The 14606-nt window shown below is 45.5% G+C and overlaps 1 protein-coding gene across 1 annotated transcript in view; it reads left to right on the top strand.

The window, feature by feature from the left end:
• The window catches only part of TBXAS1 (thromboxane A synthase 1), a gene marked incomplete at both ends in the record, with an annotated part of 228805 nt that extends 224313 nt beyond the window's left edge, over nucleotides 1–4492 (top strand). Inside the window, 3 exons of the mRNA XM_084262817.1 lie at nucleotides 1095–1232; nucleotides 3636–3798; nucleotides 4418–4492. Coding sequence (XP_084118943.1) covers nucleotides 1095–1232; nucleotides 3636–3798; nucleotides 4418–4492 — 376 coding nt within the window. The remainder of the gene's footprint in view (nucleotides 1–1094; nucleotides 1233–3635; nucleotides 3799–4417) is intronic.
• Between the last annotated feature and the right edge of the window lie 10114 nt (nucleotides 4493–14606).

The raw sequence follows: 14606 nt of genomic DNA, 5'->3' as shown, positions 1-14606 counted from the left end.
AGAAGGATGGCTTGTCAATGTGTTTTTTTAGCACGCCAGTGTTTTGTTCCAGGTTTGGAGCCTCTGTTATTTATTTGTCTGTAAAAGAGAGATGGGTGACAGTAAGAGAAGAATGTGTTCCTGTAATGATACCAGAATGACAGCCCTGAAACTGAAATCTTTGTTCAATTTTGTAGACACAGCGTGGGGGAGCAGCAAAGGGAGCTCCTGCACGTTGCTTCATCCCTGTGCTCCCAGCTGAGATAGCAGGACATCCACCTGGGTCTGGGCTGGTTTGGGGTCTGCAGCAACTGAAGGATCCAGATCAGGATCTGCCACCACACACGCACACCTACGCACCATTTTTTACAAGGCTTACAGCCCCAAGCTCAGCTTTGGCAGGCGGCTTTTCTCAGTCTTCTTGTCATGATGAGGTTCCTAAGGACAGTCCTACTCTTGTCACCTGTCACCACAGGGTGGGAGGAAACTGGAGAGTTTTGTTGGTGACGCCATGCCTATCTTTGATGGGTCTATGTGATACGCAGTTTTCCAAGGCTTGTGAATTGGTTTGTATTTTTGTAGCAGCAGAGCACTTAGCCCTAATACTGAAACCAGTCTTTGTCAAGTTTCAGGTGCTGTCCCTACATGAGGGAGCTTCTTAAATAAATAAGCTCAAAACTATATTTGATAACATCTTTTTTTTTTTTTTTTCCTGAAGGCAAACCAGCATATTCTTTCTGGCTGTTACTAGAGATGACTGACACATTTCATCTGAAGTTTTCATTTAGAAAAAAAAAAAAAAGGAGTATAAACCCAACATTAGCAGCAAAATTCCAGTTTAACAGTTAACGTTTTAGAATACCATAAGCAACCAGAAAAGCTTTAAAAAGGGCAAAGTTAGCCAGCTGAGTTGGAGCTGTGTGCTTCTAGGTGGAGGTGATTGTAACCTGAGAAGACACTAGCTCAGCTAGGGTTGCTGTATTTATCTACTGTGAAAGTGTTACTCCCAAAATTGCAGGGTCAGTCCAGCTGAAAAGATTGACTTTTATGGGTCCCTCCTGCTGGTTTTTTTACCTTTATTAGTCATCTGGGACACATGATGCTTGCTCTTGCAGGTTCACTCGGGAAGCAGCTAAAGACTGCGTAGTGCTGGGGCAGCGTATTCCAGCTGGGGCTGTCATTGAAACGGCAGTTGGCCATCTCCACCACAACCCTGAGTTCTGGCCAGAGCCTGAGAAGTTCATTCCTGAGAGGTACGTGTAGTAATGCTTTCCATTCTTGGGTTGAAGTCCGTATTTGGGCCTGTTAAGATCAAAGGCCTGCCTTAAATGCTGTTTCATGCATTAGGGTGGGCACAGGATTCCAGCCTGTCCAGTGGGGACACCAGATCTTGCCGCTCCTTCACAGCCACAGTCACCCGCTATTCACCCGCAGCAGGATTTCCACCAAGAGGAGCTCAGTTCAGTTTAGATCATAAAAATATGTTATTACTACCAAATTAGGCAAGTGGTGACAGTGGTGCACCCCACAGAGGGTGAGAGGTTTGGCCGAGGTTGAAATGTGGTACAGTTCTTCAGACCCGTTTCCACATCAGCTCCTGCAAACCGTGTCACCTCTGGATGCAGACATTCTGAGGTCAAATAGCACATTCGCTGACATGGAGGTACCCAGGGAACTCATCCAGCTCCTGGCTGGTGTAGAGCAGCCTTTCCTCCTGAGATCTGGTAATATTGTGGGGAACCTACCCCATCTCCCACTGGGAATTTTCTCTCTGTCCTTAGATTAGTCACCTAGGTTCTTTGTTCTGCTTGGCAAGAGACACTTTCATATGGATATTTATTCTCTTTGGCAGAGCAGGGTGGGCACTGTCACGTTGTGGTTTTGTACTCTGCCCTATCTCACAGATACAGAGTTGAGTTTACAGGGAGAGATTCAACTGGTGTGGTGCTGTGTGGAAGCACAATTTAGTTTTGTGGGCAGCTATGTTGTAAGTTATTCTGTGGGCAGCTGCATTTTAAGCTACCACTATATTGAAAAGTCTACTAATTAACAAAGTGCATGTTCCTCAAGCAACTGAGTGGTTGTGAGGCTGCAGCCCCAGCCTAGAACCATCTCTGCCAGCAAGACAACACATGTATAATGTAGGTGGGTTTGCCCTTCTGGAGAAAATGTATTTGGCATGCATTCTGTCAGGCACCTTCAGCCATGCAGAAGAACGATGCCAGGGTTAGAGAAGCCCAGAGGTTTTGATGGGGAGGAATCTGAGCAATTTCTGGAAGTCGAGGTGGGTTGGGTTTTTTTAGCAACACTTACCTAGAAATGCTGTCTTAATTGTTTTGTCACCACTTTAACAATAGTATAAAAGCACGTTATGGGGCAAAATGGGTAGTGGGGCTGCAGTCCCCTTGGCTCATATGGTGCTGCTTCTTACAAATCTGAGATTAATTCCCTTTTGAAACTTCCTGGAGGAGCGAAGCGTGTTGTTTTTTGCAGTAGTATCCTGATCTTACTTAGGATAGCATGGGTATGGGGTTAGCAGAAATACGCAACTTCTTTTTTTCTAAACCTCAAAATAGGCTGTGTCACTACTCTGTGTGAACTCTGTGGGCCTTAGCAGTCTGAAGTTCATGCAAACTGTATCCATAGAGATGAAAGATTTTCAGGGATGACCTTATAAATGAATGACAGAACCTTTATCTACATACAGAACCAGAAAAGTAGTTCTGTACTACTAGAACAGCTCCAAATACCTTATGGCATGGGAGAACTATGTAGATTTCCAGCGTAATGCTCTAGAGGTTTGTGTGCTTTAAGGAGCCACTCTCATCAGGGACTCATCACAGGCCAGAATGATGCTCATCTTGGTGATCATGCATTGGCACTAATACCTTGTACTGACGCAGACTCCATGCTCTTGTCTGTACATATTCTGTCCAGTATACATCCACCTTTGCAGATGTTGGCAAACTGATTTCACTTTTTTTCCTCTGGACTGCTGTTCAAATAGGAATTTTGTTTCCTTACTTGTAAAAAAAAAAAAAAGAAGGAAAAGAAGGGAAAAGAAAAAGCCTCGTTTCTAATGGGTTGATCAGGTATTTTAAAGCTAGGTAGTTGATGCAGATCTGCATACAGACTGCCACATCAATCAGTCTTTCCAATCACACTGAGGTACTTCAGCTCTAAGATCAGAGCTGTCTGCCATTTCAGTGTTTCCCAACTGGGAACCTGGTCTCTTTGGGCCCAGAGCAGAAAGACAAGCTGGACTGAATTGTAATAACTGTCTTCCATGGCTTGTCCAATCCCCTGAGACTTTATCTCCTCTTGCAAGCTTCAAAGAGAAATTCCTGTTGTCTGCACCTGAAGGTATTCTTCTTCTGAGCTGGTCATCAATTGAAGGCATTTGCATTAAAGATAGATTGGAAACAATATTAATGTCTGTACTCTCCTGGAATCACCAGCTGACAAAGACTGATGGCCAGAAGTCAATTATCTGTTTACTTAAGGGTGTCAGCCCCATCAGGACATAATCTCTCAACAGTCCCTTGACCTGTCCTTTAAGACCAGTTGAAATGACCACTTTTGAGATGTAAATGAAAAACACAGGATCAGGAGCAAAAAACACTTCTTGAAACAGTTTCCATTTCTGCACCTTCTAGGTTTACTGAGGAGGCCAAGAAGGAACGACATCCTTTTGCATACCTGCCCTTTGGGGCAGGACCCCGTGGCTGCATTGGCATGAAAATGGGTTTGCTGGAGACAAAAATTACTCTGCTGCGGATTTTGCAAAAGTTTCAATTTAAGACCTGCCCTGAGACTGAGGTTTGTACATGCAGAGGCTTAAAGGCCACACTTGTCAACTTCAAGGGGTTGACAGTGTGTCCTGGACAGGATGACTGACTTGCCTTTGTGACTTTCTCTTTGTTTGAGAAAATTGCAAGAGTCACTTCCATAATAAGGTGGGAGAAGAGGCTTGGACTGCATGTTTTAATCAAAATATGATTTAACCTTTATGATTTTTCCAGCAAAACAAACAGTTAACACAGCTCTGCCTTAGTGGAGAGCAGTGTAGCAGCACTGCAGTCAAAAGACCTTGATTTATACAGGGTGAGAACAGGTATACATCTTTCATTGGATCTCACTTCATTATATACCTGTTGCTGTATACATTGCACCTGGCACTTACTCAGAAGCTCTAGAGTTAATCTCCTCCTGTTCAGATCTACAGTATACCTGGGAAACCACTGCCTCAGCCCCTGGCTGTAAATTCTATTTAATATTATACTACCACAGCAGACTGTAAAACAAGCACTTTAAAGCCTCTGCAGTAATCCTGGTGTGAATTGGTCCCCCAGCAAAAATGTCTGTCTGTATGTGGGGGTGTTAGACACACGTAAACAAATGCGTACAACTGTAGGTAAGATGTTCTTTTTTCTTTCAGATCCCTTTGCAGCTGACATCAAAAGCCACACTTGGACCGAAAAATGGAGTTTACATTATGCTAGAATCTCGCTAAAAGAAAATGTACATCCTGGAGCCTCTTGGGATGGGTCCCCTTGTTCAGTGACTCACTGGGTATAATTGTTTTCAAAACCCCAAAACAGGTAGGAGCCTAAGTCCCACTGATGGTCAGTAGGTGCTGCTGCACTGCCCTCCTGTGGGAGAGCCTCCTTTTAAATCAGACGTGAGCTCCACAGTCTTTTTGGTGGTTTTCAAATTGCTGTGAATAGTATCTGTAAAGAAGCATCCCACTCTCGCTTTCATACATTACACTTCCTTTCACTCATCTTTGAGAATGCTTTCTTCATGCTCAAGTTCAATAAATGGAGCAGGTGTCAAGCATACATGTGATTTACAATAGATTTTAATTGTAATTCATTGTATCACACATCCTTCCTGTGCATAAATCCCTAATCTACTAAAATCCCAAGAGGCACCACAGCTATAGCAGAAGACCTGAGATCCAGTGCATTGGATTTTACCATGAACTCTGCTAGAAAATCAAAGCTGAGTCTCCCGCAAAATGCTTAATCTCTCTCTGTGTCTGTAAAGAGGAAGGAGTCACACGTTCTTCACGGTTTTGTAATTATTTGAAATACACATAGATTAACAGCTTACACTTGGAACATTGCATTGCCATGACTGAAGAGAAATAAAAGGTTCCCCTGCCTGTTTACCAGTTAAGTTCCAGTAGCTGAGACCAAAGAAATCAGGTGACAGCCATTTTGCTGGCTACCGAACTGCTGTTGGAAAGGTGGAAAAGCAAGCAGGAGGACTGGAAGAATTTTAAAGGTAATCAAGAAGGTCTTGGTACAACATCTGCTTCAAGTTGAGGCCTTTCTTTTCCAAGCATTGCAATTGGCACTATCCTTGTCTAGCTCATTGACTCAAGGAAATCAAGAGCGCTGCATGTGCTGAAGCCAGTGGCAAGGTGTCGGATGCTGGATTGTCAGTCCCAGCAGCTCTCTTGATCTCTTGACATGGATCACGTCATGTCCCACGTGCTGCACTCAGGAAGGAACTTGTCTGATTGCAGCTGCAGCAGCACCGTGGATCCATTCAAGTTGTGTGACTGCACATGCATCTTCACAGCCAAAGCAGCAGTACGCTTCCACTTCTCACAGTCCCTCTGTGCTCCTTCCTACTCCTCTACAAAGCCCTTCAATCACCACACAGCTAGCAAAGCATCAAACAGCAGGGATCAACTGACCAGAAAAAAACCCAACATCAGGGTACCAACAGGTACAGCATCTCTCTTGGTGGTACGCACGGAGAGGTATCATCACAGCAGGAAGAAGAGACTGACTGCTCAGCTTCACTGCAAGGATTGCTGGAAGGAACCCTATCTGGTTTCCTAATTTCTCTTTAGCAAGCACCTTTAGCTGCCTTATTTTCACATGCTGCCTTAACACCAATCAAATGGCTGTATCTTGCTCCTGGAAGATTTTGGTTTCTCTTTCATATTTGTTTGTTTTATGTTTGGCTTTGTTTTTTTTTTTTTTTTTTTTTTCTTTTAAACCACAACTGTGCAGGTAGAAGTGGTGAAATCCTGACCTGGCAGTCCTGGAATTGAGAATTCAGGCTGAGTTGGGCTTGTTCAGCTTGGAGAAGGTTCAGGGCAGACCTTACTGCAGTCTTCCAGTGCCTGAAGGGTCTACGGGAAAACTGGGGGGGGCTGTTTGTAAGGGCATGTAGCAATAGCACGAGGGGCAGTGGTGTTAGACTACAGCAGGGTAGGTTCTGATCAGACATTAGGAAGTTCTTTACTATAAGGGTGGTGAGACACTGAACAAGTTGCCCAGTGAGGTGTGTAGGCCCTGTTCTTGGAGGCATTCAAAGTCAGGATTGATGAAGCTCTGAGCAATCTGGTTTAGTTAAAGGTGTCCCTGCTTACTGCAGGGGTTTGGACTAGATGGCCTTTAAAGGCCCCTTCCAGCCTAACACGTTCTGTGAATCTATGAACTGTTCCTATTTTCGTGGAGCAGATCTCTGGTGTCCTAAACAGAAGTGCCCAGCTACAGACACACCCATTATACAAATTACTGATGGAGCGATTGCTATTTATCTGAAAAACACCACGCTGTATACATCCTAGTTTCTACATTATCCATTATTTTTCTTTCTTGATAATACCTGATTTACTCTACTGCTTATATATACAGTGGGCAAAAGGTTAGATGGGCCTTGCCTAAAAACTTCTCACCTACCTGAAGGAGCAGGAACCTCATTCCAGACTGAAATCAGCTGTCAAAAGCTTGTTTCTTCCTTCAGAATATTTACTGGTTTATTTTCTTATGCCAGTTATCCGTTTTTGACCAAATATTCTAAGCCTAAATGAAGCCTGTGCCTTTCTTCAGTATGCTTTTGTATGGCCTGCTCTACAGCTTGTCTGAATACTGTTTCTATCCTCAATATTTATCCAAGAAAGTGCCACTCACGTGGCCACTTTCTACACACGTGTAGAGTAGTTTGTTCAACTCATATATCTGTGCCTGAACAGAGCATTATCATCTTGAATACCACATTAACTCTGCTGGGAAAAAAACCCCAACCAACCCAAACAGTACTGCAGTGGCTGCAAGTGTGCATCATGTTTTACACGCCTGAAAACTCCACCAAGAGCCTTTTCCACCTGCTTCTAAGTTGAATGTGGACAGTATGTGTGCAAGTAAATTCACTTGAGTCTGCACTAATACTTTTTCTACTATCCTGTGAAGTTTTGTTGGGAAGTATTATCAGGTTTCACTCATCAGCGTGTAGTAGTATGAAACAGAGGAAGTATATTTGCAGCTGTGGGCCAAGTCAGATTTCTGAAAGCACGTCATCCCTTGTTCTACGTACAGGCCTAGTGAGACAGGGAAGTAAGACAGACAGAAGGCTGCCAAATTTCCAGTAACATCGGAAGTGCCCCAAGCCATTTCTTCCCTTTAAACACCAGCTGCTGTTAAAATCACCGGACACTGCACAGATGTTTTACCTGGGTGCTTAATGATGCTGGCCCTCACCCTGGTGGCATGGGCTTGGCAGTGTACCTAAAGAGTGAGCTGTGTTGAGGGACTGGCTCAGCTCCAGCCCCCTGACAGCAAACATGTGCAAAAATAACCCTGTTGTAGTTTTGCATGGCTGGGTTCTGGTGGAAGAGGAGGGAGGGGTGCAGGGGTGGCTTCTGCAAGCAGCAGCTGGAAGCTTTCTGCAGGCCCAATAAAGTAACCACCAGCTGACTCAAGGCCAGAGTCATTGTTGACCAAGGCCAAGCCCATCAGCAATGGTCACAGCACCTCTGGGAATCACATTTAAGAGGAAAAAAGATCACTAGCACCTGCTTTTTGCCACCAGAGAAAGGAGTGAGAAGATGTAAGAAAACTGTGCAGACACCAAGGTCAGTGAAGAAGGAGGAGGGAAAGAGATTGTAGTGGTTTCACCCCGGCTGAGAGCCGAGATCCACGCAGCTGCCTGCTCCTTAAAGGAAAAGAGCAGGGAAAAGGGAAGGGGGTGTGTGTGTGTGTGTGTGTGTGTAAGAGGTAAGGGAAGGGAAAAGGAAGAGGAAGGGGCAAATAACCACAAAACCAAGAAATAAGAGGCCCGTGGGTTGGGATAAGGATAGTTTACAAAGGTAACAGAAAGATACAATGTAACAATACTAACAGGACTTCAAAGCAAAAATATATGAAGCTGTTGATACACAATGCAGTTTCTCACCAAACCACACAACTCAGGCCGTGCCACCCAGAGCCGTCCCAGAACCCGACCGTCCCCCAAGAACCGCGCGTCCCGGAGCCGCCCTCGGCCTTCCTCCCATCAGCCCCCGAATATCCTGGGCAGGACGTAATTGGCATGGAATACTCTCTTTGGTCAGTTGGGTCACCTGTCCTGGCTTCGCCCCTCCTTTCTCATGAAGAGCTGAGAAAGTCCTTGACTGTCTGACAGCAACTAGAAACATCAGGGTGTTATCAGCAGTACTCCCATTTTTACTCTCAAACACAGCATTCCATCTGCTGCTACAAATGAAATTAACTCCATCCTGACCAAAACCAGGACAGAGATGCTTCAGGCACCAGAAAGATGCCCCTGCAGCCCGCGGAAAAAACCATGGTGGGGCAGGTGTCCCCCCACAGCCCATGGAAGATGAAGGGGAGCAGAGCCCCCCACCCATGGAGAGGCCCCAGCTGAAGCAGGTGGAGACATATGGAAGGTGCTGTGACCCGCATTGGAGCAAGTCTCTGCCAGCACTTGCAGCCCGTGGAGAGAGATAGAGACACAAAGAGAAAGACACCCACACTGGACCAGGTTTGCTGGAGTCGGGGGGGAGTGGGGGGGGAGGGGCTGTGACTCTATGGGGGGGCGAGGCTGGAGCAGTCTGGGCCTGAGACTGAGAGACATTCTATGAGTCTATGACTGCACCCCATAGAGGTGACCCACACAGGGGCAGTAAATGAAGAGCTGAAGCCCTGACAGAAAGGACTCACATTGGAGAAGTTTGTAGAGGAGTGTCTCTTTTGGGTGGGACCCCCACGGTGCAGCAGGGGAAGAGCCTGAGGAATGCCCCCCTGCCCCAACTACAAAGGAAAACAACTTTGAGGAACTGACCAAAACCAAAATGAAGGGGAAGAAGGGAGCAAAATCATGACAAAAGTGGTCTGGTCAGAAGGGAGGGGTGGGGGGGGGAGGTGTTTTAAGAACTGGTTTGACTTCTCATTATGCAACTCTGGTCTCACTGTGTGTGCAGTGCAGTGTAATAAATTAGAGAGTTTTCTTTCCTTTCTTCTGTGTTGAGTCTGTTTTGCCCGTGACGCTAATTGCAGAATGATCTCTCCCTGTCCTTATCTCAACTCCTAAGCCTCTCAACATATATGTTCTCCCCTTCCAGCTGAAAGGGGCAGTGATAGAGTGTCTTTGGTGGGCATCTGACCTCCAGCCAGGGTCAAAGTACCACAAACACAAAACAAGACTGACAGCAGCTCCCTAAAACAGAAACTGGTAACATCATGTTATAATCATAGTGTCTTTGTGCACCCATGCAACATGGTTCCAAACTGATCCTGAGCAGGGGTGGATTTAGGATTCATTCAAACAAACAAACAAGCTAACCCCCAAAACCCCATTAATAATGGCAACATCAAAACCTAACTTATATCCTTTTAGTATTTTGGGTGCAGCAAGCTTCCATCAACAGCTGTTGAGTCTATAGGGAGGAACAAGAAAGCTGATTTAAAATAATTTCTCTCCTCAGGAACATAAGTGTGTTGTCTTGCATTGTGGAGCTGTGGGTTTGTTTTACATCGGGCATGTCTGTTTTACAAAAGGGTCTTAGTCATTCACTGACAGCTGATACAAAGCAAAGGCTGCTTGGTAAGGGAAAGCTTCTATTAAAAACATCTTCTGGGACTTTACAGTGATTACAGAAAGCTGTCAGTATAAAATAGCGTTTTTAATGAGACTGCTGATACAGAAAAACCTTTAGAGTTTTGTACTTTAAAAATAGTATTCCTAGAAAAAGAGCTGGGTGTTAGAAATTATTATGCTTCATTGACTACAAATTTGAACTATCTCTTCTTACTTGGCATTAAGTTGCAGAATTTCCTCTGTGTGTGTGTGATGCTTTCTGAAATGACCACCATCTCGTTTCCCTTTGTTAAATGATGCTTCCATCTTGGACACAGCTTCACATGATGCCAGACTCTTCTGTGCATTTACAGTAGTAAATACGCTACAACAACTCTAAAGCCTAGTTACAAACTGGTTATTTCATTGCTTGGTTCACACTGGCCCCACCATCTTTTGACTGTGAAAAGTCTGATCAGTCTGGAAGGTGTCTGCTTCCTGCACTGCTGGGTGCTGTGGCTGCTTTTGTGGAGGGAGGATTCACTCAAAGTACCAGGTTTTTTTTGCAAGTTGAGATGAATTCAGGACAGGGCCTGAAAGAAGTGCAAGGGAGCTATTCCCTACGGGAGCTGGTCTGTGCCATCTACCAAAGCTTCTCTTACCCACCACCACTGCTTTGCCAGGCTGCAGATACCCAAACTGGGTAGCATACTGCCGCCCCTTTGCTGCCACCACTTACAGCTAGGATTTAGTTGCACATCTTCATAAATTCTGAGCAGAATATCCTGACAAATGTGATACCAGGTAAAAAGTCATTAAATGGTGTGGCAGGTTGACCTTGGCTGGCTGCCTGACCGATAGCTAGCCCACCAGGTGGGGGATTGGTGGTTCATCAACTACCATGCTCCATACCGCACTACCGGCGTAGCAGAGTTCTTCGGCTTCTGTTGGCTTGCCATCTGTCCTGCCAGGACAGACTCATTATCGAAAGGAAACAACCTTCACAGTTTACCTCTCTCCTCACATGATGCAGGAGCGAGTGAGAGATTGTTATTACAGTGTTTCTGCTTGGTTTCTTACCTCAAGTAGCCAAGAGATAGCCTGATCACCCAGAAAAATCATCCAGCATAAATTTTGGTCTAAGGTTTAGATTTAATACAAACAACCCCTAAACTTGTTAATTTCCAAAGGCAATCCAGCTGTAGAGGGAACTACTTAATCAGCAGTATCTTACAGAAAAGCTCCCAAGAACTCAGTTACGTAGTGAAACGTGGTGCTTTCAGTATTGAGGGAAAAAAAAAACATTACAAGGAATTCAGTGGTTTGAGTACTTGTTTATTTACCACATAAAAAAGTTACCACAGCAGTTTCAGAAGTAGAAAACATGGCAGGTTTTCTTTTTTCTGTGTTAATGGAAAAATAACAGATGACAAAGTTACACGACCAGCCATCTTATTCCAGTTATTTTACTTATATCCACACACACATCTCCTCCAAGAAGTTAAAGGTTTTTAAAATATTACTAGTTTTACCTGAATTAACCATCAAAAGCATTATGGAAAAATATCTGAACATGGAAAAAAATTTATTTTCTGGCAAAAAGATGAACAGGACTTTAGTTATTCCATTTTGTAGCTGAAACGCTGGTTCCGTTCAGCAGAAGAAAGGCATACGAGCCTTATTCTCACTTGAACACATAGATAAGCACGTTTTTGTTTTGACAGAAAAATCTTATTCTGCACAGGTATGAAAGCTTTCATAGATTTTGTTGTTGTCCTCCTCAATGTAGTATCTACCAACGGGCTCATTTCCTGGCATGAGATTGACCATGTGTGTTCTATTACAAGTCTCTCAGAAGAAAGCATACAGACAACTTGCTTCTCTACATCCTCTGTTTTACTGGGTTAAAATACAAGTAGGAACATTTGCCTTTAGATATCATGCTGCCTGTTGTACATCTCACCTGGGAAGCTGTTCTGCGCTGCCTTACTGAAGCTAATCATGGCTAAGATGCTGCTTCACAGTGGTGAAGTAATAAAGTAACCCAGTGTACACCTGTCAATCATAGTCCACATGAATTAAAATGAAGGGTGTCTAAAATACAGGTAGAGATGAGCTATTTTTGGTCCTAAACAAAGTATTATCTTAAGGCTTTTACAGCACACGAGCTATCGAGTACTCATTTAGGAGCGTTACAGCTGTGATAAAGTAGCTGCCTATGCATCAGCAGCTTCAATCTTAAGAAACACGTGTCAGTTCAAGTTTTTTATCTGCATATATCTACGCTGACTGCTCAACACCAGTAAATTAAACAGTCTTCAGATTTTTGAGGGCTTCAGCTCTGTAGCTGAAGAGCACCCCTCAAGCAAGCACATTCTGCCTGCAAGAAAGCAACTTGACTGCACAGGGAACCGGCATACTTCCTCCAACCAAAGGAGCAGTACAACTAATCAGGCAGAGTGTGTCCTGGTTTTTGGCTGGGGTAGGTCATTTTCACAGGATGCTGGGAGAGACGACTCAAACTAGGCAAATGGATATTCAATACCATATGATGTCATGCTCAGTAAGAGGGGGGAACGAGCCAGGAAGGAGGAATCGCTGCTCAGGGCTGGGCTGGGCATTGGGTGTTAGGCAGTAAGCAAAGTACACTGTGTATCACTGCCTTAGCTGAGATAAAGACAGCTTGATAGGTAAAGCAAAAGCAGTGCACGCAAGCAAAGCAAAACAAGGAATTCCATCACCACTTACCACCAGTAGCCTACTCACTGGTGGGGTGAGAAGCAACAAAGGCCACAGCTCTGTGTAAGCATTGCTCAACAACAAAAACATCCCTGAATTATCAACTGTTTTCAACACAAATCCAAACCAGCCCCATAGCAGCTACTATGGAAAAAATTAACCCTGTCCCAACCAAAACCAGCACAGGCAGGCACTCCTTGTTCCAAACCATTTACATCATGCTCAGGTCCCACCCTCCAACACATCCTCATCAACCACCACTCCCATTCTCACCCTTTGACACAATACACAGAAATTATTCCCTTAGTCCAGGGACCACCCCTGTAAAGTGTTCATAAAATGTCCACAGAATACCCACTGAGTTCATTCAGCCCATGATTTTGGGCTCCATCGGTAATGGTGGTCACTCAGGACAGGAGAGGTGATCTGTCACATGAAGTTACTGGGCACCAAAGCCCTTTCAGGTCAGGTGACTGCTGCACTTGCCCTGCTTTCTTCTAAGGCTTGTTCTCCGTTGGTTCAGGTGGTTCCTGCCACAGCAACTCCCATAACATCCAACTCAAATCCTGGTGGCAGCAATTTAAAGCTATTTCTGCTACAGTCTCCACCCCTGGTGCCTTTGGACCAGACCATCGAGTTTAACACTGCTGTGAACTCCTCCTGCTCTGGCTTGAAATGATCGACTGGCTGCAGTCCCTTAGGGGTGACCTACTCTGAGTGGAGCCTTATCTATGAGCTGCAGCCTCTCCAGGGGTACACGTGCTGTGACATAGGCTTATCCACAGCCACAGTTGCTTTGGTGCACCTGTTCCAGCGTGACCTTCTCCATGGGCCACAGCATTTTCAGAGGCAAACCTGCTCTGATGTGGCCTTACCCACAGCCACAGTGCCTTCAGGAATGAACCTGCTCCAACATGGCCTAACCCATGACTGCAGACCTTCCAGGGCTGTACCTGCTGTCATGGACTCATCCATGGCCACATGCTGGGAGGTGCTCGAGCATGACTTCATGCACAGCCAGAGATGCTTTGAGGTGCAGCTTCTCCAGCATGGTCTTTTATCCTTGGGCCATATTCCCTTCCGAGCACACCTGCTGTGCCACGGATGTAACCACAGGCACAGATGTTTCGAGATGTACCTGCTTTGGTGTGGACTCCTCCACAGGTCACAGTCCCTTCAGCTGGACTTCACACAGGGCTTCCAGCCTGTCCAGTACAGCAGCACAGAAACAGCAGCGATGCCCTGGCCACGGGCCAGCCCCAGGCACGTGGCCGTTGCTGTCATGAGAGTGTTCCCAGGCCCAGCAGAGCGAGATGATCAGCAGCAGCACAGCACTGCAGCCACCAGCGAGAGCAGAAAGCAGCTGCTGACGAGCACTGAACTCTACTGTGCAGTAAGGGAAGCAAAGCCCCATGGCAGTCACAGGAGTCTGTCAGTTAATATCTGGCAGCAGTAAGAGCTGTAAATTCGATCTGGCACATTCCAATCAAACATGTCGTTATCTTGAAACCTTTGAGCCCCACATTTTGTGCCAAAGGGACTGTTGTGGTTTAACCCCAACTGGCAACTAAGCACCAGGGTTCTCTCACTTGCTCCCCCTGGCAGGATGAGGAAGAGAATTGGAAAGATTGAAATAAAGACAGCTTAACAGGTGAAGCACAAACCACACGTGTATGCAGAGCAAAACAGGGAATTCCGTCTCCATTTCCCACCAGGAGGCTGGAGTTCAGCCATCCCCAGCACAGCAGGGCTCCACCACATGCAATGGTCACTTGGGAAGACAAATGCTATCACTCCAAACATCGCCCCCTTTCTTCTTCCTGCAGCTGTATATGCTGAGCATGATGCCACATGGGTGTGGGATATTCCTTTGTCAGCTGGGGTCAGCTGTCCTGGCTGTGTCTCCTCCCAGCTCCTTGTGAACTCCCAGCCTACTCGCTGGTGGGGTGGTGTGAGGAGTAGCAAAGGCCTTGGCTCTGTGTAAGCACTGCTCAGTGGTAACTAAACGATCCCTGAATTACCAACACTGTTCACAGCACAAATCCCAAACAATCCCAGACCAGTTACTG

The sequence above is a fragment of the Gallinula chloropus genome, assembly GCF_964237585.1.
Source record: "Gallinula chloropus genome assembly, chromosome: 1".
Taxonomy (NCBI): domain Eukaryota; kingdom Metazoa; phylum Chordata; class Aves; order Gruiformes; family Rallidae; genus Gallinula; species Gallinula chloropus.
Note: the sequence above shows the minus strand (reverse complement) of the source record. Positions and strands in the feature narration are given on the sequence as shown.